The sequence below is a fragment of the Pelophylax lessonae genome, assembly GCF_965119305.1.
Source record: "Pelophylax lessonae genome assembly, chromosome: 7".
NCBI lineage: Eukaryota > Metazoa > Chordata > Amphibia > Anura > Ranidae > Pelophylax > Pelophylax lessonae.
The window spans coordinates 2,247,220-2,273,880 of record NC_138774.1 but is presented as its reverse complement, the minus strand read 5'-3'; the positions used below and the strand labels follow the sequence as shown (position 1 = coordinate 2,273,880).

At 54.5% G+C, this 26,661-nt stretch overlaps 1 protein-coding gene across 3 annotated transcripts in view; it reads left to right on the top strand.

Moving 5' to 3' along the window:
* Positions 1-498: 498 nt before the first annotated feature.
* EML2 (EMAP like 2) overlaps positions 499-26,661 on the top strand; it is an 80,294-nt gene continuing 54,131 nt past the window's right edge. Inside the window, exons 1-4 of one of the 3 annotated variants that reach the window (XM_082264344.1) lie at positions 499-673; positions 840-1,025; positions 8,481-8,604; positions 15,305-15,406. In XM_082264344.1, the coding sequence (XP_082120470.1) occupies positions 607-673; positions 840-1,025; positions 8,481-8,604; positions 15,305-15,406 (479 nt within the window). In that variant the 5' untranslated portion in view covers positions 499-606. Of the gene's footprint in view, positions 674-839; positions 1,026-8,480; positions 8,605-15,304; positions 15,407-23,851; positions 23,918-26,661 lie in introns of those variants that run through there. The other 2 variants (XM_082264345.1, XM_082264346.1) reach the window with 2 other exon arrangements.

Here is a 26,661-nt window from a genome sequence, read left to right as displayed (position 1 = left end):
AATAATGGGATTGGGGGGGGGGCATAGTATATATTATATATACAGAGAGAAGCATGCTCTCCAATGATAGTATTGGGAAGGGAGGGCATAGTATATATTATATATACAAAGGAAAGCATGCTCTCCAGTGCTGGGATGGGGGGGGGGGGGTATATTATATAAACAGAGGGAAGCATGCTCTCCAATGATGGGATTGGGAAGGGGAGGGGGGGAGCATAGTATATATTATATATACAGAGGGAAGCATGCTCTCCAATGATGGGATGGGGGGGGGTATATATTATATATACAGAGAGAAGCATGCTCTCCAATGATGGGATTGGTTAAGGGAGGGCATAGTATATATTATATATACAGAGGGAAGCATGCTCTCCAATGATGGGATTGGGAAGGGGAGGGGAGAGTATATATTATATATACAGAGGGAAGCATGCTCTCCAGTGATGGGGGATTGGAGGGGGGGGTAGTATCAGAACAGAAGATGCTGCAGGAAGCAGTTACCATGGTGACGGGAGAAGGAGGGATGTGAGAAGAAAGGACGGGAGTCTGGCAGGCAGAGGGAGGACAGAGAAGATTGGGACACGGTGGTAGCAGACGGCGGGCAGAATGTCGGAGTCCGGGGCCGGGGGCAGCTCTGTCTATGACACCAGCTCCCTGCTGCAGTACTGTAATGGTGAGGATGGCGGAGGATGGTGGTGGTGGGGGGGGGGAGGGAGGAGAGACAATGGGCCCTGTGAGGGTGGCACAGCCTGGTACCATCTGCGGGGTGGGGGAGGGGATGCTATACATCTATAGGAGCCGATTAACCCTTCCAGGCCTATGAGCTCTCTAATCTCCAGATTGCACCCTAGATGACGGCCTGTCCGGCCCCAGCGCCATGGACACCGATGACCGAATATCCAACCTGGAACAGAGGCTGCAGCTGCAGGAGGATGAGATGCAGGTCCTGCGGGCTGCGCTGAGCGACGCACTGAGGAGGCTGCGAGTCTGCGAGGAGAGGGGCGACCCCCTGCGGGGGAGACAAGGTGAGAGATCATCAATAAACACAAATACTCCCATTACTGAGCACCAATATCATTCCATCCACCGGGGGGCGCTCTGCTTCACAGCCATGGACCACCCCCCCTCTGACCACACCAACCAATCAGATTCCACAATTTGTTTTCCAACCAGTCCGGCCAAAATGACCGCTGAAACCTGATTGGTGCACAACACCCGCCATGTGTCAGATGTGTCCAATCCCACATGGGCTTTGGGGGGAGGGGCCAATATACTTCACTGAGATTGGGTAGAACAAAGAAACCCCGCCCACAAACACATGACCTCTCATAATAAAAACAAAGACATGCTGGGACTTGTAGTTCAGTAGAGAAAATCACTGCAATACAAGAGGGGCCATAACACATCTGACGTTCCATGTGATCGGGGGAGGGGGTGATCAATAACAAATGTCTGACATGCTGAAAAATCTATCCCCCCCACATACCGCCCTTCCCCCAATATTACCCCCACATACTGCCCTTCCCCCAATATTACCCCCACATACTGCCCTTCCCCCAATATTACCCCCACATACTGCCCTTCCCCCAATATTACCCCCACATACTGCCCTTCCCCCAATATTACCCATCACACTCCTCTCCTGTACATACCGCTCACTGTCATACCCTCCACACTCCTCTCCTGTACATACCGCTCACTGTCATACCCTCCACACTCCTCTCCTGTACATACCGCTCACTGTCATACCCTCCACACTCCTCTCCTGTACATACCGCTCACTGTCATACCCTCCACACTCCTCTCCTGTACATACTGCCCACTGTCATACCCTCCACACTCCTCTCCTGTACATACCACTCACTGTCATATCCTCCACACTCCTCTCCTGTACATACCACTCACTGTCATACCCTCCACACTCCTCTCCTGTACATACCGCTCACTGTCATACCCTCCACACTCCTCTCCTGTACATACCGCCCCCTGTCATACCCTCCACACTCCTCTCCTGTACATACTGCTCACTGTCATACCCTCCACACTCCTCTCCTGTACATACCGCCCACTGTCATACCCCCCACACTCCTCTCCTGTACATACCGCTCACTGTCATACCCTCCACACTCCTCTCCTGTACATACCGCTCACTGTCATACCCTCCACACTCCTCTCCTGTACATACCGCTCACTGTCATACCCCCCCACACTCCTCTCCTGTACATACTGCCCACTGTCATACCCTCCACACTCCTCTCCTGTACATACCACTCACTGTCATATCCTCCACACTCCTCTCCTGTACATACCGCTCACTGTCATATCCTCCACACTCCTCTCCTGTACATACCGCTCACTGTCATACCCTCCACACTCCTCTCCTGTACATACCGCCCACTGTCATATCCCCCACACTCCTCTCCTGTACATACCGCCCACTGTCATACCCTCCACACTCCTCTCCTGTACATACCGCCCACTGTCATACCTCCACACTCCTCTCCTGTACATACCGCCCACTGTCATATTCTACACACTCCTCTCCTGTACATACCGCTCACTGTCATACCCTCCACACTCCTCTCCTGTACATACTGCCCACTGTCATACCCTCCACACTCCTCTCCTGTACATACCGCCCACTGTCATACCCTCCACACTCCTCTCCTGTACATACTGCTCACTGTCATACCCTCCACACTCCTCTCCTGTACATACCGCTCACTGTCATACCCTCCACACTCCTCTCCTGTACATACCGCTCACTGTCATATCCTCCACACTCCTCTCCTGTACATACCGCCCACTCTCATACCCTCCACACTCCTCTCCTGTACATACTGCCCACTGTCATACCCTCCACACTCCTCTCCTGTACATACCGCTCACTGTCATACCCTCCACACTCCTCTCCTGTACATACCGCCCACTGTCATATCCTCCACACTCCTCTCCTGTACATACCGCTCACTGTCATACCCCCCACACTCCTCTCCTGTACATACCGCTCACTGTCATACCCTCCACACTCCTCTCCTGTACATACCGCCCACTGTCATACCCCCCACACTCCTCTCCTGTACATACTGCTTACTGTCATACTATCCACACTCCTCTCCTGTACATACTGCCCACTGTCATATCTTCCACACTCCTCTCCTGTACATACCGCTCACTGTCATACCCTCCACACTCCTCTCCTGTACATACTGCCCACTGTCATACCCTCCACACTCCTCTCCTGTACATACTGCTCACTGTCATAGCCTCCACACTCCTCTCCTGTATATACCGCCCACTGTCATACCCTCCACACTCCTCTCCTGTACATACCGCCCACTGTCATACCCTCCACACTCCTCTCCTGTACATACCGCCCACTGTCATACCCTCCACACTCCTCTCCTGTACATACTGCCCACTGTCATACCCTCCACACTCCTCTCCTGTACATACTGCCCACTGTCATACCCTCCACACTCCTCTCCTGTACATACCGCTCACTGTCATACCCTCCACACTCCTCTCCTGTACATACTGCTCACTGTCATACCCTCCACACTCCTCTCCTGTACATACTGCTCACTGTCATACCCTTCACACTCCTCTCCTGTACATACTGCCCACTGTCATACCCTCCACACTCCTCTCCTGTACATACTGCCCACTGTCATACCCTCCACACTCCTCTCCTGTACATACTGCCCACTGTCATACCCTCCACACTCCTCTCCTGTACATACTGCCCACTGTCATACCCTTCACACTCCTCTCCTGTACATACCGCTCACTGTCATACCCTCCACACTCCTCTCCTGTACATACTGCTCACTGTCATACCCTCCACACTCCTCTCCTGTACATACTGCTCACTGTCATACCCTCCACACTCCTCTCCTGTACATACCTCCCACTGTCATACCCTCCACACTCCTCTCCTGTACATACTGCCCACTGTCATACCCTCCACACTCCTCTCCTGTACATACCGCCCACTGTCATACCCTCCACACTCCTCTCCTGTACATACTGCTCACTGTCATACCCTCCACACTCCTCTCCTGTACATACCGCCCACTGTCATATCCTCCACACTCCTCTCCTGTACATACCGCCCACTGTCATACCCCCCCACACTCCTCTCCTGTACATACCGCTCACTGTCATATCCTCCACACTCCTCTCCTGTACATACCGCTCACTGTCATACCCTCCACACTCCCCTCCTGTACATACCGCTCACTGTCATACCCTCCACACTCCTCTCCTGTACATACTGCTCACTGTCATACCCTCCACACTCCTCTCCTGTACATACTGCCCACTGTCATACCCTCCACACTCCTCTCCTGTACATACTGCTCACTGTCATATCCTCCACACTCCTCTCCTGTACATACCGCTCACTGTCATACCCTCCACACTCCTCTCCTGTACATACCGCTCACTGTCATATCCTCCACACTCCCCTCCTCTACATACCGCCCACTGTCATACCCTCCACACTCCTCTCCTGTACATACTGTTCACTGTCATATCCTTCACACTCCTCTCCTGTACATACCGCCCACTGTCATATCCTCCACACTCCTCTCCTGTACATACCGCCCACTGTCATACCCTCCACACTCCTCTCCTGTACATACCGCCCACTGTCATACCCTCCACACTCCTCTCCTGTACATACTGCCCACTGTCATATCCCCCACACTCCTCTCCTGTACATACCGCCCACTGTCATACCCTCCACACTCCTCTCCTGTACATACCGCTCACTGTCATATCCTCCACACTCCTCTCCTGTACATACCGCTCACTGTCATACCCTCCACACTCCTCTCCTGTACATACTGCACACTGTCATATCCTCCACACTCCTCTCCTGTACATACCGCTCACTGTCATACCCTCCACACTCCTCTCCTGTACATACCGCTCACTGTCATATCCTCCACACTCCTCTCCTGTACATACCGCTCACTGTCATACCCTCCACACTCCTCTCCTGTACATACTGCACACTGTCATATCCTCCACACTCCTCTCCTGTACATACCGCTCACTGTCATACCCTCCACACTCCTCTCCTGTACATACCGCTCACTGTCATATCCCCCACACTCCTCTCCTGTACAGTGAGAGGAGTGTGGATATAACAGTGGGCGGTATAAAGAGGAGAGGAGTGTATGACAGTGAGCGGTATGTACAGGAGAGGAGTGTGGATATAACAGTGGGCGGTATAAAGAGGAGAGGAGTGTATGACAGTGAGCGGTATGTACAGGAGAGGAGTGTGGATATAACAGTGGGCGGTATAAAGAGGAGAGGAGTGTATGACAGTGAGCGGTATGTACAGGAGAGGAGTGTGGAGGATATGACAGTGGGCAGTATGTACAGGAGAGGAGTGTGGAGGGTATGACAGTGGGCAATATGTAGAGGAGAGGAGTATGGAGGATATAACAGTGGGCGGTATAAAGAGGAGAGGAGTGTATGACAGTAGGGGGTATGTAGAGGAGAGGAGTGTATGACAGTGGGGGGTATGTAGAGGAGAGGAGTGTATGACAGTAGGGGGTATGTAGAGGAGAGGAGTGTATGACAGTAGGGGGTATGTAGAGGAGAGGAGTGTATGACAGTAGGGGGTATATAGAGGAGAGGAGTGTATGACAGTAGGGGGTATGTAGAGGAGAGGAGTGTATGACAGTGGGGGGTATGTAGAGGAGAGGAGTGTATGACAGTAGGGGGTATGTAGAGGAGAGGAGTGTATGACAGTGGGGGGTATATAGAGGAGAGGAGTGTATGACAGTGGGGGGTATGTAGAGGAGAGGAGTGTATGACAGTAGGGGGTATGTAGAGGAGAGGAGTGTATGACAGTAGGGGGTATATAGAGGAGAGGAGTGTATGACAGTAGGGGGTATGTAGAGGAGAGGAGTGTATGACAGTAGGGGGTATGTAGATGGCGGGTGGAACCTCAGTTTCCTGTAGACTTTCCCTCCAGCTCTTTGCTCATTTTTCTGCACGCACTTTAGGTAGAGATCTGGAGGAAGCGTCAATGGACTGTAAGTGAGTTGATCAGCACAGGTTTGTTCCATCAATATCTGGAAGTTTTTCTTCTGGGGTGGCGGATGGGTCTTGTAGTTTATTCATTCATAGATTTCTGTGAATGAATGAAGCAGCTGTGGGGGATGGGCAGGTGTGCAGGGGGTTGGGCTAAATACGGGGGTAACATGGTGGGACATGTTGCAAAAGGTGGAGTGAAACGGTCCAGACGGATGCTGATTGTCAATAATCATCAATAGAACGGTGTAGAAGATGATGGAGGTGTAAAGTTTGTGAAAGTGAAACATTACAGAAGAAGCCCAGCTGTGACTTCCTCTATCCGTACCATGACCGGGGCACAGACATACCTTACATGGAAGGTACACATAGAGGAAAGCCAGCGTTCTGATTGGACCGTTACAGGACCTGGTGATCTAGGACTCATCTTCTGACATAGGAAGGAGTCAGGGAATACAGGGATTGGACAAATATCTCTAAAGAATCTGATACAATGTGTCTCTTTAGGGGCCCATGAATCTGAGACAATGTATCTTTTTAGGGGCCCATGGATCTGATACAATGTGTCTCTTTAGGGGCCCATGAATCTGAGACAATGTATCTTTTTAGGGGCCCATTGATCTGATACAATGTGTCTTTTTAGGGGCCCATGAATCTGATACAATGTGTCTTTTTAGGGGCCCATGGATCTGATACAATGTGTCTTTTTAGGGGCCCATGAATCTGATACAATGTGTTTCTTTAGGGGCCCATGAATCTGATACAATGTATCTTTTTAGGGGCCCATGGATCTGATACAATGTGTCTCTTTAGGGGCCCATTGATCTGATACAATGTGTCTCTTTAGGGGCCCATGGATCTGATATAATGTGTCTTTTTTTAGGGGCCCATGGATCTGATACAATGTCTTTTTAGGGGCCACTAAATGTGTTTCAATGTTTTTTTTTTTTTTAGGGGCCCATGAATCTAATACAGGGGTGTCCAAACTTTTTTCAAAGAGGGCCAGATTTGATGAAGTGAACATGCGTGAGGGCCGCCCATTTTGCCTGACATTCTTTGGACCATTAAAATTAAATGCAAATGAACTATTTTATGCAAAGTTTATTGCTAACGGCAGACTTTTCATTTCGTCTCATGGATGACAAATCTAAACAGCGTTATTCCGGTTATCATGGAGAGAGCGCTGGTCCTGTCATACTAGCGCCAAATTTATTTGTGTTTTTTAGTGCTCCCTTATCAGGCTAAAGCCTCGTACACACGATCGGATTATCGAACGATCTTGCGTCTGATTTTTGTTGCATGTTGGTCTCATATGGAAAGGGAAGAAGTTACTTTCATAGGAGAATTCTCGTACGACGGAATTCAGCTTCAGAAGCGATGTCATGTGTTGAATTGCTTTGTCTGTGTTCTTTCGTGTCTGAGCATGCCCAGTCTTGCTATTATGATTTTTTTCGGACGATAACTGTACTAATTAAAGGAAAATCGGACGTTGTGTTGACGTACGATAAAAATTTTACTGCCTGCACATCCAGATTTTGTCGTCCGAAAATTCGTTATCGGCTGTTGAAAGCACCATACTAACAATCCGAAAATCGGCAGATCGTTTGTCGAATGAAATTTTACTTCCGATTTTCGTATCGTGTGTACGGGCCTTAAGTCTGAGGCCATATTGAGCAAGGGATATAAAGCTGGTGGGGATGGGCGGTGGATGTTAACATTTAGTGTATTCACAAGTAACATGGGTGTGGAAAGATCCAGAGATCCCAGTGGTCCTGAGCAGCGCTCTGGGATTCACAGGGGCCACAACAATAGATTTTTCCAAATTATCTGTGGGGCCATATTAAAGCGGCCTAGGGGCCGCAAATGGCCCGCGGGCCGGACTTTGGACATGCCTGATGTAATACAATGTCTTTTTAGGGGCCCATTGATCTGATACAATGTGTCTCTTTAGGGGCCCATGAATCTGATGCAATGTGTCTCTTAGGGGCCCAATGAATCTGATACAATGTCTTTTTAGGGGTCCATGAATCTGATACAATGTGTCTTTTTAGGGGCCCATGAATCTGATACAATGTGTCTCTTTAGGGGCCCATGGATCTGATACAATGTGTCTCTTAGGGGCCCAATGAATCTGATACAATGTCTTTTTAGGAGCCCATGAATCTGATACAATGTGTCTTTTTAGGGGCCCATGAATCTGATACAATGTGTCTCTTTAGGGGCCCATGACTCTGATACAATGTGTCTCTTTAGGGGCCCATGACTCTGATATAATGTGTATTTTTTTTAGGGGCCCATGGATCTGATACAATGTGTCTCTTAAGGGGCCCATGGATCTGATACAATGTGTCTCTTAAGGGGCCCATGGATCTGATATAATGTGTCTTTTTTTAGGGGCCCATGGATCTGATACAATGTGTCTTTTTTAGGGGCCCATGTAGTAAAGCCTCCCCCGCGCTCATCACAGAATGGCCTCACCCCCCGCAGGAGGAGCGGCATGTCTACCTCACCTTCCTCCCCCAAAAAAGGGGGCACACCAGTGTTCTCCAAAAGGTAAGTACACCCCCATCCATGTCACATGACCTAACATAAAGATCCGTAACCCATCAGAACTCCACACAACTGGCAACAGAAACCTCAACATTTACTGGCCGCTCATTCCCATTGTATTGTAGTCTGAGCAAATCACCAGATGTGCATCCCTGAGGAAGGTCAGCACTGCGGATAGATGGCCATAGGTCAGCATAGACAGACAGAGAGAGGATAGCACTGCAGACAAACGGACACTGGTCAGTACAGCGGAGAACCTCACAGTATACAGAGGATAGGCTCCTCCCATAGTATACAGAGGATAGGCTCCTCCCATAGTATACAGAGGACAGGCTCCTCCCATAGTATACAGAGGACAGGCTCCTCCCATAGTATACAGAGGATAGGCTCCTCCCATAGTATACAGAGGATAGGCTCCTCCCATAGTATACAGAGGACAGGCTCCTCCCATAGTATACAGAGGATAGGCTCCTCCCATAGTATACAGAGGACAGGCTCCTCCCATAGTATACAGAGGACAGGCTCCTCCCATAGTATACAGAGGATAGGCTCTTCCCATAGTATACAGAGGATAGGCTCCTCCCATAGTATACAGAGGACAGGCTCCTCCCATAGTATACAGAGGATAGGCTCCTCCCATAGTATACAGAGGACAGGCTCCTCCCATAGTATACAGAGGATAGGCTCCTCCCATAGTATACAGAGGACAGGCTCCTCCCATAGTATACAGAGGACAGGCTCCTCCCATAGTATACAGAGGATAGGCTCCTCCCATAGTATACAGAGGATAGGCTCCTCCCATAGTATACAGAGGACAGGCTCCTCCCATAGTATACAGAGGATAGGCTCCTCCCATAGTATACAGAGGATAGGCTCCTCCCATAGTATACAGAGGATAGGCTCTTCCCATAGTATACAGAGGATAGGCTCCTCCCATAGTATACAGAGGACAGGCTCCTCCCATAGTATACAGAGGATAGGCTCCTCCCATAGTATACAGAGGATAGGCTCCTCCCATAGTATACAGAGGATAGGCTCCTCCCATAGTATACAGAGGATAGGCTCCTCCCATAGTATACAGAGGACAGGCTCCTCCCATAGTATACAGAGGATAGGCTCCTCCCATAGTATACAGAGGATAGGCTCCTCCCATAGTATACAGAGGACAGGCTCCTCCCATAGTATACAGAGGACAGGCTCCTCCCATAGTATACAGAGGATAGGCTCCTCCCATAGTATACAGAGGATAGGCTCCTCCCATAGTATACAGAGGACAGGCTCCTCCCATAGTATACAGAGGATAGGCTCCTCCCATAGTATACAGAGGATAGGCTCCTCCCATAGTATACAGAGGATAGGCTCTTCCCATAGTATACAGAGGATAGGCTCCTCCCATAGTATACAGAGGACAGGCTCCTCCCATAGTATACAGAGGATAGGCTCCTCCCATAGTATACAGAGGATAGGCTCTTCCCATAGTATACAGAGGATAGGTTCCTCCCATAGTATACAGAGGATAGGCTCCTCCCATAGTATACAGAGGACAGGCTCCTCCCATAGTATACAGAGGATAGGCTCCTCCCATAGTATACAGAGGATAGGCTCCTCCCATAGTATACAGAGGATAGGCTCTTCCCATAGTATACAGAGGATAGGCTCCTCCCATAGTATACAGAGGACAGGCTCCTCCCATAGTATACAGAGGATAGGCTCCTCCCATAGTATACAGAGGATAGGCTCTTCCCATAGTATACAGAGGATAGGTTCCTCCCATAGTATACAGAGGACAGGCTCCTCCCATAGTATACAGAGGATAGGCTCCTCCCATAGTATACAGAGGACAGGCTCCTCCCATAGTATACAGACAGACTTGTATAAAGTACTCGAAATTTCTACTTGAGTAAAAGTACAAGTGCTCGATCAAAAAATTACTTGAGTAGAAGTGGAAGTGCTCGCAGAAAAAGTTACTTAAGTAGAAGTACTAAAGTATTCAACATTTTTTTTACTTAAGTATTGCAAGTAGTTTTTTCAAAAAATTTGCTACTTAAGTACTAAAAGTAAAAAGTACCAGTAGTTTTGAAAAAAAAAATCCTACTCAAGTACTGAAAGTAGAAGTACAAGTACTGTGTTATGTAGTTATTAAAGAAATAAGTCAAAAGTTTGAACATCATATTGTTTTTATTATTTCAAATGATTTATTCAAATGATTAACCTGTGTTTGTTAGTAGTTTCTTGATGCACTTTAAGCGCTGTAGCACCATTTATTTGTTTGTTTCATATTTTCTTTTTATTGGAAAGATTTGGTATAGCAGCTTTTATTATACACAGCCTTTATTTTCGTATGCGCTGATTTACAAATGACATTATACACATTTTTTTGAGCTTTATGCAACCTGCCATCTACTGTTCTGGCACTGGTAATTTTTTTAAAAGTAACGAGTAACTATGCAGCACAAAAAAAAAATACTTGAGTAGAAGTATCGAAATCATCGAAAAAATGTAGTGAAGTAAAAGTAGAAGTAGGAGAAAAAAATTCTACTCTAGGAAAGTACAGATACCGCATTTCGGTACTTAAGTACAGTACTTAAGTAGTTCTACTTCGTTACTATACATCTCTGTATACAGAGGATAGGCTCCTCCCATAGTATACAGAGGATAGGCTCTTCCCATAGTATACAGAGGATAGGTTCCTCCCATAGTATACAGAGGACAGGCTCCTCCCATAGTATACAGAGGATAGGCTCCTCCCATAGTATACAGAGGACAGGCTCCTCCCATAGTATACAGAGGATAGGCTCCTCCCATAGTATACAGAGGATAGGCTCTTCCCATAGTATACAGGGGTTAGGCTCCTCCCAGAGTATACAGATGATACTCTCCTCCCATAATATACAGAGGATAGGCTCCTCCCATAGAATACAGTGCATAGGCTCCTCCCATAGTATACAGAGTATAGCCTCCTCCCACAGTATACTAAGGATAGGCTCCTCCCATAATATACAGAGGATAGGCTCCTCCCATAGTATACATAGGATATGTTCTTCCTATAGTATACAGAGGATAAGCTCCTCCCATAGTATACAGAGGATACGCTCCTCCCATAGTATACAGAGGATAGGCTCCTCCCATAGTATACAGAGGACAGGCTCCTCCCATACTATATAGAGGATAGGCTCCTCCCACAGTATACAGAGCGTAGGCTCCTCCCATAGTATAAAGAGGGTAGGCTCCTCCCATAGTATACAGAGTATAGGCTAATCCCATAGTATACAGAGGATAGGCTCCTCCCATAGTATACAGAGGATAGGCTCCTCCCAGAGTATACAGAGGATAGGCTCCTCCCATAGCATACAGAGGATAGGCTTCTCCCATAGTATACAGAGGATAGGCTCCTCCCATAGTATACAGAGTATAGGCTCCTCCCATAGTATACAGAGGATAGGTTCCTCCCATAGTATACAGAGTATAGGCTCCTCCCATAGTATACAGAGGAGAGAGGAGGGTTAGGTGGTCGCAGGGTATATAAGGAGAGGTAGGTAGTCACAGGGTATATGAGGAGGGGTAGGTGGTCGCAGGGTATATGAGGAGAGGTAGGTGGTCGCAGGGTATATGAGGAGAGGTAGGTGGTCGTAGGGTATATGAGGAGGGGTAGGTGGTCGCAGGGTATATGAGGAGAGGTAGGTGGTCGCAGGGTATATGAGGAGAGGTAGGTGGTCGCAGGGTATATGAGGAGGGGTAGGTGGTCGCAGGGTATATGAGGAGAGGTAGGTGGTCGCAGGGTATATGAGGAGGGGTAGGTGGTCGCAGGGTATATGAGGAGAGGTAGGTGGTCGCAGGGTATATGAGGAGGGGTAGGTGGTCGCAGGATATATGAGGAGAGGTAGGTGGTCGCAGGCTATATGAGGAGGGGTAAGTGGTCACAGGGTATATGAGGAAGGGTAGATGGCCGCAGGGTATATGAGGAGAGATAGGTAGTCGCAGGTTTTTTTTAGGAGAGGTAGGTGGCCACAGGGTATATGAGGGGGGTAGGTGGCCGCAGAGTATATGAGGGGGTAGGTAGGTGGTCACAGGGTATATGAGGGTGGCTAGGTAGGTGGTTGCAGGGTATATGATGGGGTAGGTAGGTAGTCAGAGGGTATATGAGGGCAGTAGGTAGATAGTCGCAGGGTATATGAGGGTGGGTAGGTAGGTAGTCACTGGGTATATAAGGGAGAGGGTTAGGTAGTGGCATGGTATATGAGGGGTAGGTAGGTAGGCACAGGGTATATGGGGGTAGGTAGGTAGTCGCAGGGTATATGAGGGGGGGGTAGGCAGGTGGTAGCAGGGTATATGGGGGTAGGTAGGTAGTTGCAGGCTATATGAGGAGAGGTAGGTGGTCGCAGGGTATATAAGGGGGTTAGGTAGGTAGCCGTAGGGTATATGGAGGTAGGTAGTCAGAGGGTATATGGGGAGTTAGGTAGGTAGTCGCAGGGCATATGAGGAGAGGTAGGTGGTCACAGGGTATATGAGGGTGGCTGGGTAGTTAGTTGCAGGGTAAATGAGGGCAGTAGGTAGGTAATTGCAGGGTATATGAGGGGCAGGTAGGTAGTTGCAGGGTATATGGGGAAGGTAGTTGCAGGGTATATGAGGGGGGTAGGTAGGTAGTCGCAGGGTATATGGGGGGTAGGTAGGTAGTTGCAGGGTATATGGGGGTAGGTAGTCGCAGGGTATATGGGGGGGTAGGTAGTCGCAGGGTATATAGGGGGTAGGCAGGTAATCTGGGGGGGGGGGGTAGGTAGATAGTCGCAGGGAATATGGAGGTAGGTATGTAGTCGCAGGGTATCTGGGGGTGTAGGTAGGTAGTCTTAGAGTATATGGGGAGGTAGGTAGTCGCAGAGTATATGGGGGATAGTTAGTCGCAGAGTATATGGGGGATAGGTAGCCGCAGGGTATATGGGGGTAGGTAGGTAGTCGCAGAGTAGATGGGGGGAGGTAGGTAGCCACAGGGTATATATGAGGGGTAGGTAGGTAGCCGCAGGGTCTATGGGGTAGGTAGGTAGTTGCAGAGTATATGGGGGGTAGGTAGTCGCAGGGTATAGGGGGTAGGTAGTCGCAGGGTATAGGGGGTAGGTAGGTAAGTAATCACAGAGTATATGGGGGATAGGTAGTCGCAGGGTATATGGGGGTAGGTAGTTGCAGGGTATATGGGGGGTAGGTAGGTAGTCGCAGAGTATATGGAGGGTAGGTAGTTGCAGGGTATATGGGGGGTTGGTGGGTAGTCGCAGAGTATATGGGGGGTAGGTAGTTGCAGGGTATATGGGGGGTAGGTAGCCGCAGGGTATATATGGGGTAGGTAGGTAGTTGCAGGGTATAAGCGGGGTAGGTAGGTAGTCGCAGGGTATATATGGAGGTAGGTAGGTAGGTTGTGGCAGGGTATACATGGGGTAGGTAGGTAGTCGCAGGGTATATGGGGGTAGGTAGGTAGTCACAGAGTATATGGGGGGTAGGTAGGTAGTCACAGAGTATATGGGGGTAGGTAGTCGCAGAGTATATTGGGGGTAGGTAGGTAGGTAGTCGCAGGGTATATAGGGGGTAGGTAGGTAGTCTCCGGGTATATGGGTGGTAAGTAGGTAGCCGCAGGCTATATGGGGGGTAGGTAGTCACAGGGTATATATGGGGTAGGTAGGTAGGTATTCACAGGGTATATGGGATAGGTAGGTAGTCGCAGGGTATATATAGGGTATGGAGCTAGGTAGTCGCAGGGTGTATGGGGGGTAGGTAGGTAGTCGCAGAATATATGGGGTAGGTAGTCACAGGGTATATATGGGGTAGGTAGGTAGGTAGTCACAGGGTATATGGGGGGGTAGGTAGTCGCAGGGTATATAGGGGGTAGGCAGGTAGTCGCAGGGTATCTGGGGGGGGGGGGTAGGTAGATAGTCGCAGGGAATATGGAGGTAGGTATGTAGTCGCAGGGTATCTGGGGGTGTAGGTAGGTAGTCGTAGAGTATATGGGGAGGTAGGTAGTCGCAGAGTATATGGGGGATAGTTAGTCGCAGAGTATATGGGGGATAGGTAGCCGCAGGGTATATGGGGGTAGGTAGGTAGTCGCAGAGTAGATGGGGGGAGGTAGGTAGCCGCATGGTATATATGAGGGGTAGGTAGGTAGCCGCAGGGTCTATGGGGTAGGTAGGTAGTTGCAGAGTATATGGGGGGTAGGTAGTCGCAGGGTATAGGGGGTAGGTAGTCGCAGGGTATAGGGGGTAGGTAGGTAAGTAATCACAGAGTATATGGGGGATAGGTAGTCGCAGGGTATATGGGGGGTAGGTAGTTGAAGGGTATATAGGGGGTAGGTAGGTAGTCGCAGGGTATATGGGGGGTAGGTAGGTAGTTGAAGGGTATATAGGGGGTAGGTAGGTAGTTGAAGGGTATATGGGGGTAGGTAGGTAGTCGCAGGGTATATGGGGGGTAGGTAGGTAGGTAGTTGAAGGGTATATAGGGGGTAGGTAGGTAGTTGAAGAGTATATGGGGGTAGGTAGGTAGGTAGTCGCAGGGTATATGGGGGGTAGGTAGGTAGGTAGTTGAAGGGTATATAGGGGGTAGGTAGGTAGTTGAAGGGTATATAGGGGGTAGGTAGGTAGTCGCAGGGTATATATATGGTGTAGGTAGGTAGGTAGTCGCAGGGTATATGAGAAGGGTGATGTCGCTCTCTGATCTCCTCCTGCAGTGTACGGCGCCCTCTATCTCCGGAGCGCCTCTCCTACATGAAGCGGGACGCCTCGGATGCCCGGAGCCGCCTGCTGCTGGCTGGCAGTGGGAGAAGGGATGGGTGAGTATACAGCTGGACTATAATCCCCATCCTCCTCCCTGTGTACACATGGGGTGGGGGTGGGGTTGTGTACTCAGGAGGGGGGGAGCCGCACACACAGATCTGTAAACACGGCAATGTCAGGATGGATGGGGGAGGGGGGGGACTGGGCCCTTCTTCATCTTCATCCTCATCCTCCCCTATCCTGGAGCGCAGTCAGGGATTATAGGGATTCCTCCTCTCCAGCATGCTCAGAGTGATCTCTGCATATCATAGGAGGGGCCGTCATCCCCATCCCTGGGAATCACTGACCAGGAACAAGCATGCAGCCAGTGAAGTCTGAACCCCCCCCATCCTGAGCTCTTCCTCACCGGGATCAGGATGAGAAGGCAGCAATGGTGACGCCCCCCAGGATCATACACAGGACAACCTAGCAGAAGCCAGAGGGCCCAGATAACACGTTTGGGCAGCTGTGCACCTGGCTGTCCCCTCACCTGGGGGATGTACTGGGGGCAGCTGGTGTCAGATGGGAGCAGAACAGACAACGCAGATAGGATGGGGGGAGGGGTAGGGATCTTGGTGCAGGGAAGGGGTAGGGGTCTTGGTGCAGGGAAGGGGTAGGGGTCTTGGTGCAGGGAGGGGGTAGGGATATTGGTGCAGGGAAGAGGGGTAGGGGTCTTGGTGCAGGGAAGGGGTAGGGATCTTGGTGCAGGGAAGGGGTCTTGGTGCAGGGAAGGGGTAGGGATCTTGGTGCAGGGAAGGGGTAGGGATCTTGGTGCAGGGAAGGGGTAGGGGTCTTGGTGAAGGGAAGGGGTAGGGATCTTGGTGCAGGGAGGGGGTAAGGGTCTTGGTGCAGGGAAGGGGTAGGGGTCTTGGTGCAGGGAAGGGGTAGGGATCTTGGTGCAGGGAAGGGGTAGTGGTCTTGGTGCAGGGAGGGGGTAGGGATCTTGGTGCAGGGAAGGGGTAGGGGTCTTGGTGCAGGGAGGGGGTAGGGATCTTGGTGCAGGGAAGGGGTAGGGGTCTTGGTGCAGGGAAGGGGTAGGGATCTTGGTGCAGGGAAGGGGTAGGGGTCTTGGTGTAGGGAAGGGGTAGGGGTCTTGGTGCAGGGAAGGGGTAGGGGTCTTGGTGCAGGGAAGGGGTAGGGATCTTGGTGCAGGGAAGAGGTAGGGGTCTTGGTGCAGGGAAGGGGTAGGGGTCTTGGTGCAGGGAAGGGGTAGGGATCTTGGTGTGGGGAAGGGGTAGGGATCTTGGTGCAGGAAAGGGGTAGGGGTCTTGGTGCAGGGAAGGGGTAGGGGTCTTGGTGCAGGGAAGGGGTCTTGGTGCAGGGAAGGGGTAGGGATCTTGGTGTAGGGAAGGGGTAGGGATCTTGGTGCAGGGAAGGGGTAAGGATCTTGGTGCAGGGAAGGGGTAGGGGTCTTGGTGCAGGGAAGGGATCTTGGTGCGGGGAAGGGGTAGGGATCTTGGTGCAGGGAAGGGGTAGGGGTCTTGGTGCAGGGAAGGGGTAGGGATCTTGGTGTAGGGAAGGGGTAGGGGTCTTGGTGCGGGGAAGGGGTAGGGATCTTGGTGTAGGGAAGGGGTAGGGGTCTTGGTGCAGGGAAGGGGTAGGGATCTTGGTGCAGGGAAGGGGTAGGGGTCTTGGTGCAGGGAGGGGGTAGGGATATTGGTGCAGGGAAGGGGTAGGGATCTTGGTGCAGGGAAGGGGTAGGGGTCTTGGTGTAGGGAAGGGGTAGGGGTCTTGGTGCAGGGAAGGGGTAGGGGTCTTGGTGCAGGGAAGGGGTAGGGATCTTGGTGCAGGGAAGAGGTAGGGGTCTTGGTGCAGGGAAGGGGTAGGGGTCTTGGTGCAGGGAAGGGGTAGGGATCTTGGTGTGGGGAAGGGGTAGGGATCTTGGTGCAGGAAAGGGGTAGGGGTCTTGGTGCAGGGAAGGGGTAGGGTTCTTGATGCAGGGAAGGGGTAGGGGTCTTGGTGCAGGGAAGGGGTAGGGGTCTTGGTGCAGGGAAGGGGTAGGGATCTTGGTGCAGGGAAGAGGTAGGGATCTTGGTGCAGGGAAGGGGTAGGGATCTTGGTGCAGGGAAGGGGTAGGGGTCTTGGTGCAGGGAAGGGATCTTGGTGCGGGGAAGGGGTAGGGATCTTGGTGCAGGGAAGGGGTAGGGGTCTTGGTGCAAGGAAGGGGTAGGGATCTTGGTGCAGGGAAGGGGTAGGGGTCTTGGTGCGGGGAAGGGGTAGGGATCTTGGTGCGGGGAAGGGGTCTTGGTGCAGGGAAGGGGTAGGGGTCTTGGTGCAGGGAGGGGGTAGGGATATTGGTGCAGGGAAGGGGTAGGGGTCTTGGTGCAGGGAAGGGGTAGGGGTATTGGTGCGGGGAAGGGGTAGGGATCTTGGTGCAGGGAAGGGGTAGGGGTCTTGGTGCAGGGAAGGGGTAGGGATCTTGGTGCAGGGAAGGGGTAGGGGTCTTGGTGCAGGGAAGGGGTAGGGGTCTTGGTGCGGGGAAGGGGTAGGGGTCTTGGTGCAGGGAAGGGGTAGGGATCTTGGTGCAGGGAAGGGGTAGGGGTCTTGGTGAAGGGAAGGGGTAGGGATCTTGGTGCGGGGAAGGGGTAGGGGTCTTGGTGCAGGGAAGGGGTAGGGATCTTGGTGCAGGGAAGGGGTAGGGATCTTGGTGCAGGGAAGGGGTAGGGATCTTGGTGCAGGGAAGGGGTAGGGGTCTTAGTGCAGGGAAGGGGTAGGGGTCTTGGTGCGGGGAAGGGGTAGGGATCTTGGTGCGGGGAAGGGGTAGGGATCTTGGTGCAGGGAAGGGGTAGGGGTCTTGGTGCGGGGAAGGGGTAGGGGTCTTGGTGCGGGGAAGGGGTAGGGGTCTTGGTGCAGGGAAGGGGTAGGGATCTTGGTGCAGGGAAGGGGTAGGGGTCTTGGTGCGGGGAAGGGGTAGGGGTCTTGGTGCGGGGAAGGGGTAGGGGTCTTGGTGCAGGGAAGGGGTAGGGATCTTGGTGCAGGGAAGGGGTAGGAGTCTTGGTGAAGGGAAGGGGTAGGGATCTTGGTGCAGGGAAGGGGTAGGGGTCTTGGTGCAGGGAAGGGGTAGGGATCTTGGTGCAGGGAAGGGGTAGGGGTCTTGGTGCAGGGAAGGGGTAGGGGTCTTGGTGCGGGGAAGGGGTAGGGATCTTGGTGCGGGGAAGGGGTAGGGATCTTGGTGTGGGGAAGGGGTAGGGATCTTGGTGCAGGGAAGGGGTAGGGGTGTTGGTGCGGGGAAGGGGTAGGGGTCTTGGTGCGGGGAAGGGGTAGGGGTCTTGGTGCAGGGAAGGGGTAGGGATCTTGGTGCGGGGAAGGGGTAGGGATCTTGGTGCGGGGAAGGGGTAGGGATCTTGGTGCAGGGAAGGGGTAGGGGTCTTGGTGCAGGGAAGGGGTAGGGATCTTGGTGCAGGGAAGGGGTAGGGATCTTGGTGCAGGGAAGGGGTAGGGATCTTGGTGCAGGGAAGGGGTAGTGGTCTTGGTGCAGGGAAGGGGTAGGGGTCTTGGTGCAGGGAAGGGGTAGGGATCTTGGTGCGGGGAAGGGGTAGGGATCTTGGTGCGGGGAAGGGGTAGTGGTCTTGGTGCAGGGAAGGGGTAGGGATCTTGGTGCAGGGAAGGGGTAGGGATCTTGGTGCAGGGAAGGGGTAGGGATCTTGGTGCAGGGAAGGGGTAGGGATCTTGGTGCAGGGAAGGGGTAGGGGTCTTGGTGCAGGGAAGGGGTAGGGGTCTTGGTGCAGGGAAGGGGTAGGGATCTTGGTGCGGGGAAGGGGTAGGGATCTTGGTGCAGGGAAGGGGTAGTGGTCTTGGTGCAGGGAAGGGGTAGGGATCTTGGTGCAGGGAAGGGGTAGGGATCTTGGTGCAGGGAAGGGGTAGGGATCTTGGTGCAGGGAAGGGGTAGGGGTCTTGGTGCAGGGAAGGGGTAGGGGTCTTGGTGCAGGGAAGGGGTAGGGATCTTGGTGCAGGGAAGGGGTAGGGATCTTGGTGCAGGGAAGGGGTAGGGATCTTGGTGCGGGGAAGGGGTAGGGGTCTTGGTGCGGGGAAGGGGTAGGGATCTTGGTGCAGGGAAGGGGTAGGGGTCTTGGTGCGGGGAAGGGGTAGGGATCTTGGTGCAGGGAAGGGGTAGGGGTCTTGTTGCAGGGAAGGGGTAGGGATCTTGGTGCGGGGAAGGGGTCTTGGTGCAGGGAAGGGGTAGGGATCTTGGTGCAGGGAAGGGGTAGGGGTCTTGGTGCAGGGAAGGGGTAGGGGTCTTGGTGCAGGGAAGGGGTAGGGGTCTTGGTGCAGAGAAGGGGTAGGGATCTTGGTGCAGGGAAGGGGTAGGGATCTTGGTGCGGGGAAGGGGTAGGGGTCTTGGTGCGGGGAAGGGGTAGGGATCTTGGTGCGGGGAAGGGGTAGGGGTCTTGGTGCAGGGAAGGAGTAGGGATCTTGGTGCAGGGAAGGGGTAGGGATCTTGGTGCAGGGAAGGGGTAGGGATCTTGGTGCAGGGAAGGGGTAGGGGTCTTGGTGCAGGGAAGGGGTAGGGGTCTTGGTGCAGGGAAGGGGTAGGGGTCTTGGTGCAGAGAAGGGGTAGGGATCTTGGTGCAGGGAAGGGGTAGGGATCTTGGTGCAGGGAAGGGGTAGGGGTCTTGTTGCAGGGAAGGGGTAGGGGTCTTGGTGCAGGGAAGGGGTAGGGATCTTGGTGCAGGGAAGGGGTAGTGGTCTTGGTGCAGGGAAGGGGTAGGGATCTTGGTGCAGGGAAGGGGTAGGGGTCTTGGTGCAGGGAAGGGGTAGGGGTCTTGGTGCAAGGAAGGGGTAGGGGTCTTGGTGTGGGGAAGGGGTAGGGATCTTGGTGCGGGGAAGGGGTAGGGGTCTTGGTGCAGGGAAGGGGTAGGGGTCTTGGTGTGGGGAAGGGGTAGGGATCTTGGTGCGGGGAAGGGGTAGGGGTCTTGGTGCAGGGAAGGGGTAGGGGTCTTGGTGTGGGGAAGGGGTAGGGATCTTGGTGCAGGGAAGGGGTAGGGGTCTTGGTGCAGGGAAGGGGTAGGGGTCTTGGTGCAGGGAAGGGGTAGGGATCTTGGTGCAGGGAAGGGGTAGGGATCTTGGTGCAGGGAAGGGGTAGGGGTCTTGGTGTGGGGAAGGGGTAGGGGTCTTGTTGCAGGGAAGGGGTAGGGATCTTGGTGCAGGGAAGGGGTAGGGATCTTGGTGCAGGGAAGGGGTAGGGGTCTTGGTGCAGGGAGGGGGTAGGGATCTTGGTGCAGGGAAGGGGTAGGGATCTTGGTGCGGGGAAGGGGTAGGGATCTTGGTGCAGGGAAGGGGTAGGGGTCTTGGTGCAGGGAAGGGGTAGGGATCTTGGTGCAGGGAAGGGGTAGGGGTCTTGGTGCAGGGAGGGGGTAGGGATCTTGGTGCAGGGAAGGGGTAGGGATCTTGGTGCGGGGAAGGGGTAGGGATCTTGGTGCAGGGAAGGGGTAGGGATATTGGTGCAGGGAAGGGGTAGGGATCTTGGTGCAGGGAAGGGGTAGGGGTCTTGGTGCAGGGAAGGGGTAGGGGTCTTGGTGCAGGGAAGGGGTAGGGATCTTGGTGCGGGGAAGGGGTAGGGATCTTGGTGCAGGGAAGGGGTAGGGATCTTGGTGCAGGGAAGGGGTAGGGATCTTGGTGCAGGGAAGGGGTAGTGGTCTTGGTGCAGGGAAGGGGTAGGGGTCTTGGTGCAGGGAAGGGGTAGGGATCTTGGTGCAGGGAAGGGGTAGGGATCTTGGTGCAGGGAAGGGGTAGGGATCTTGGTGCAGGGAAGGGGTAGGGGTCTTGTTGCAGGGAAGGGGTAGGGGTCTTAGTGCAGGGAGGGGGTAGGGATCTTGGTGCAGGGAAGGGGTAGGGGTCTTGGTGCAGGGAAGGGGTATGGGTCTTGGTGCAGGGAAGGGGTAGGGATCTTGGTGCAGGGAAGGGGTAGGGGTCTTGGTGCGGGGAAGGGGTAGGGGTCTTGGTGCGGGGAAGGGGTAGGGATCTTGGTGCGGGGAAGGGGTAGGGATCTTGGTGCAGGGAAGGGGTAGGGGTCTTGGTGCGGGGAAGGGGTAGGGATCTTGGTGCAGGGAAGGGGTAGGGGTCTTGTTGCAGGGAAGGGGTAGGGATCTTGGTGCGGGGAAGGGGTCTTGGTGCAGGGAAGGGGTAGGGATCTTGGTGCAGGGAAGGGGTAGGGGTCTTGGTGCAGGGAAGGGGTAGGGGTCTTGGTGCGGGGAAGGGGTAGGGGTCTTGGTGCGGGGAAGGGGTAGGGATCTTGGTGCAGGGAAGGGGTAGGGGTCTTGTTGCAGGGAAGGGGTAGGGATCTTGGTGCGGGGAAGGGGTCTTGGTGCAGGGAAGGGGTAGGGATCTTGGTGCAGGGAAGGGGTAGGGGTCTTGGTGCAGGGAAGGGGTAGGGGTCTTGGTGCAGGGAAGGGGTAGGGGTCTTGGTGCAGAGAAGGGGTAGGGATCTTGGTGCAGGGAAGGGGTAGGGATCTTGGTGCGGGGAAGGGGTAGGGGTCTTGGTGCGGGGAAGGGGTAGGGATCTTGGTGCGGGGAAGGGGTAGGGGTCTTGGTGCAGGGAAGGGGTAGGGATCTTGGTGCAGGGAAGGGGTAGGGATCTTGGTGCAGGGAAGGGGTAGGGATCTTGGTGCAGGGAAGGGGTAGGGGTCTTGGTGCAGGGAAGGGGTAGGGGTCTTGGTGCAGGGAAGGGGTAGGGGTCTTGGTGCAGAGAAGGGGTAGGGATCTTGGTGCAGGGAAGGGGTAGGGATCTTGGTGCAGGGAAGGGGTAGGGGTCTTAGTGCAGGGAAGGGGTAGGGGTCTTGGTGCAGGGAAGGGGTAGGGATCTTGGTGCAGGGAAGGGGTAGGGATCTTGGTGCGGGGAAGGGGTAGGGATCTTGGTGCAGGGAAGGGGTAGGGATCTTGGTGCAGGGAAGGGGTAGGGGTCTTGGTGCAGGGAAGGGGTAGGGGTCTTGTTGCAGGGAAGGGGTAGGGGTCTTGGTGCAGGGAAGTGGTAGGGATCTTGGTGCAGGGAAGGGGTAGGGATCTTGGTGCAGGGAAGGGGTAGGGGTCTTGTTGCAGGGAAGGGGTAGGGGTCTTGGTGCAGGGAAGGGGTAGGGATCTTGGTGCAGGGAAGGGGTAGTGGTCTTGGTGCAGGGAAGGGGTAGGGATCTTGGTGCAGGGAAGGGGTAGGGGTCTTGGTGCAGGGAAGGGGTAGGGGTCTTGGTGCAAGGAAGGGGTAGGGGTCTTGGTGTGGGGAAGGGGTAGGGATCTTGGTGTGGGGAAGGGGTAGGGATCTTGGTGCAGGGGAGGGGTAGGGATCTTGGTGCAGGGAAGGGGTAGGGATCTTGGTGCAGGGAAGGGGTAGGGGTCTTGTTGCAGGGAAGGGGTAGGGGTCTTGGTGCAGGGAAGGGGTAGGGATCTTGGTGCAGGGAAGGGGTAGGGGTCTTGGTGCAGGGAGGGGGTAGGGGTCTTGGTGCAGGGAAGGGGTAGGGGTCTTGGTGCAGGGAAGGGGTAGGGGTCTTGGTGCAGGGAAGGGGTAGGGATCTTGGTGCGGGGAAGGGGTAGGGATCTTGGTGCAGGGAAGGGGTAGGGATCTTGGTGCAGGGAAGGGGTAGGGATCTTGGTGCAGGGAAGGGGTAGTGGTCTTGGTGCAGGGAAGGGGTAGGGATCTTGGTGCAGGGAAGGGGTAGGGATCTTGGTGCAGGGAAGGGGTAGGGGTCTTGTTGCAGGGAAGGGGTAGGGATCTTGGTGCAGGGAAGGGGTAGGGATCTTGGTGCAGGGAAGGGGTAGGGGTCTTGTTGCAGGGAAGGGGTAGGGGTCTTAGTGCAGGGAGGGGGTAGGGATCTTGGTGCAGGGAAGGGGTAGGGGTCTTGGTGCAGGGAAGGGGTATGGGTCTTGGTGCAGGGAAGGGGTCTTGGTGCAGGGAAGGGGTAGGGATCTTGGTGCAGGGAAGGGGTAGGGATCTTGGTGCAGGGAAGGGGTAGTGGTCTTGGTGCAGGGAAGGGGTAGGGGTCTTGGTGCAGGGAAGGGGTAGGGATCTTGGTGCAGGGAAGGGGTAGGGATCTTGGTGCAGGGAAGGGGTAGGGGTCTTGTTGCAGGGAAGGGGTAGGGATCTTGGTGCAGGGAAGGGGTAGGGATCTTGGTGCAGGGAAGGGGTAGGGGTCTTGTTGCAGGGAAGGGGTAGGGGTCTTAGTGCAGGGAAGGGGTATGGGTCTTGGTGCAGGGAAGGGGTCTTGGTGCAGGGAAGGGGTAGGGATCTTGGTGCAGGGAAGGGGTAGTGGTCTTGGTGCAGGGAAGGGGTAGGGATATTGGTGCAGGGAAGGGGTAGGGGTCAGGGTAGGGATCTAAGTGAAGGGATCTGGGTGGGGGTAGGGATTTGGATGGGGATAGGGATCGGGTAGGGATCTGAGCGAAGGGATCTGGGTGGGGGTAGGGATGTCAGTAAGCAGGATGCGGTCAGGTCTCTCCCCCTCCCCCGGGGTGGGTGTGTCTCCAGAGATAAGGGTGGGACTGGCAGTTGGATGAGGAAGTTCTGAGCACTGCAGAGCGGACACCATGAAGAAGGGATCCAGGTACAGAGAGATGTCCGTAGGGATCGGGGGGACAGCTGTGCTGGGAGATGTCTGTAGGGATTGGGGTGAGGGCTGTGCTGGGAGATGTCTGTAGGGATCGGGGTGAGGGCTGTGCTGGGAGATGTCCATAAGGATCGGGGTGAGGGCTGGGCTGGGAGATGTCTGTAGGGATCGGGATGAGGGCTGGGCTGGGAGATGTCTGTAGGGATTGGGGTGAGGGATGGGCTGGGAGATGTCTGTAGGGATCGGGGTGGGGGCTGGGCTGGGAGATGTCTGTAGGGATCGGGGTGGGGGCTGTGCTGGGAGATGTCTGTAGGGATCGGGGTGGGGGCTGTGCTGGGAGATGTCTGTAGGGATCGGGGTGGGAGCTGTGCTGGGAGATGTCTGTAGGGATCGGGGTGGGGGCTGTGCTGGGAGATGTCTGTAGGGATCGGGGTGGTGGCTGTGCTGGGAGATGTCTGTAGGGATCGGGGTGGTGGCTGTGCTGGGAGATGTCTGTAGGGATCGGGGTGGTGGCTGTGCTGGGAGATGTCTGTAGGGATCGGGGTGGGGGCTGTGCTGGGAGATCTCTGTAGGGATCGGGGTGGGGGCTGTGCTGGGAGATGTCTGTAGGGATCGGGGTGGGGGCTGTGCTGGGAGATGTCTGTAGGGATGAGGGGGACGGATTGGGATGAGGGGTGCTCTGTAGGGATGAAGATAGGGGTGGGGGCGCTCTGTAGGGAAGAGGGGCGCTCTCTACAGATGGGGAGGGGCTCTCTGTAGGGATGAGGGGCGCTCTGTAGGGATGAGGATTGGGATGAGGGGCGCTCTGTAGGGATGGGGATTGGGATGAGGGGCGCTCTGTAGGGATGAGGGGCGCTCTGTAGGGGTGAGAGGCGCTTTGTAGGGATGAGGATTGGGATGAGGGGCGCTCTGTAGGGATGAGGATTGGGATGAGGGGCGCTCTGTAGGGATGAGGATTGGGATAAGGGGCGCTCTGTAGGGATGAGGATTGGGATGAGGGGCGCTCTGTAGGGATGAGGATTAAGGGTAGGGGCGCTCTGTAAGGATGCGGATTGGGATGAGGGGCGCTCTGTAGGGATTAGGATTGGGGTGAGGGGAGCTCTGTAGGGATGAGGATTGGGGTGAGGGGCGCTCTGTAGGGATGAGGATTGGGGTGAGGGGCACTCTGTAGGGATGAGGGGCGCTCTGTAGGGATGAGGATTGTGGTGAGGGGCGCTCTGTAGGGGTGAGGGGCGCTCTGTAGGGGTGAGGGGCGCTCTGTAGGGATGAGAGGCGCTTTGTAGGGATGAGGATTGGGATGAGGGGCGCTCTGTAGGGATGAGGATTGGGATGAGGGGCGCTCTGTAGGGATGAGGGGCGCTCTGTAGGGATGAGGGGCGCTCTGTAGGGATGAGGATTGGGGTGAGGGGCGCTCTGTAGGGATGAGGATTGGGGTGAGGGGCGCTCTGTAGGGATGAGGGTTGGGGTGAGGGGCGCTCTGTAGAGATGAGGATTGGGGTGAGGGGCGCTCTGTAGGGATGAGAGGCGCTCTGTAGGGATGAGGATTGTGGTGAGGGGCGCTCTGTAGGGATGAGGATTGGGGTGGGGGGCGCTCTGTAGGGATGAAGATAGGGGTGGGGGCGCTCTGTAGGGAAGAGGGGCGCTCTCTAGAGATGGGGAGGGGCTCTCTGCAGGGATGAGGGGCGCTCTGTAGGGATGAGGATTGGGGTGAGGGGCGCTCTGTAGGGATGAGGATTGTGGTGAGGAGGCGCTCTGTAGGGTTGAGGATAGGGGTGAGGGGCGCTCTGTAGGGATGCAGATTGGGGTGAGGGATGCTCTGTAGGGATGAGGATTGGGGTGAGGGGCACTCTGTAGGGATGAGGATTGGGGTGAGGGGCGCTCTGTAGGGATGAGGGGCGCTCTGTAGGGATGAGGATTGGGGTGGGGGGCGCTCTGTAGGGATGAAGATCGGGGTGGGGGCGCTCTGTAGGGAAGAGGGGAGCTCTCTAGAGATGGGGAGGGGCTCTCTGTAGGGATGAGGGGCGCTCTGTAGGGATGAGGATAGGGATGAGGGGCGCTCTGTAGGGATGAGGGGCGCTCTGTAGGGATGAGGGGCGCTCTGTAGGGATGAGGATTGGGATGAGGGGCGCTCTGTAGGGATGGGGATTGGGATGAGGGGCGCTCTGTAGGGATGAGGGGCGCTCTGTAGGGATGAGGGGCGCTCTGTAGGGATGAGGATTGGGGTGAGGGGCACTCTGTAGGGATGAGGATTGGGATGGGGCGCTCTGTAGGGATGAAGATAGGGGTGGGGGCGCTCTGTAGGGAAGAGGGGCGCTCTCTAGAGATGGGGAGGGGCTCTCTGTAGGGATGAGGGGCGCTCTGTAGGGATGAGGATTGGGATGAGGGGCGCTCTGTAGGGATGGGGATTGGGATGAGGGGGGCTCTGTAGGGATGAGGGGGGCTCTGTAGGGATGAGGGGCGCTCTGTAGGGGTGAGGGGTGCTTTGTAGGGATGAGGATTGGGGTGAGGGGCGCTCTGTAGGCATGAGGATAGGGATGGGGGATAGGGATGAGGGGATAGGGATGAGCTCTGTAGGGGTGAGAGGCGCTTTGTAGGGATGAGGATTGGGATGAGGGGCGCTCTGTAGGGATGAGGGGCGCTCTGTAATGGTGAGGGGCGCTCTGTAGGGATGCGGATTGGGGTGAGGGGCGCTCTGCATGGATGCGGATTGGGGTGAGGGGCGCTCTTTAGGGATGAGGATT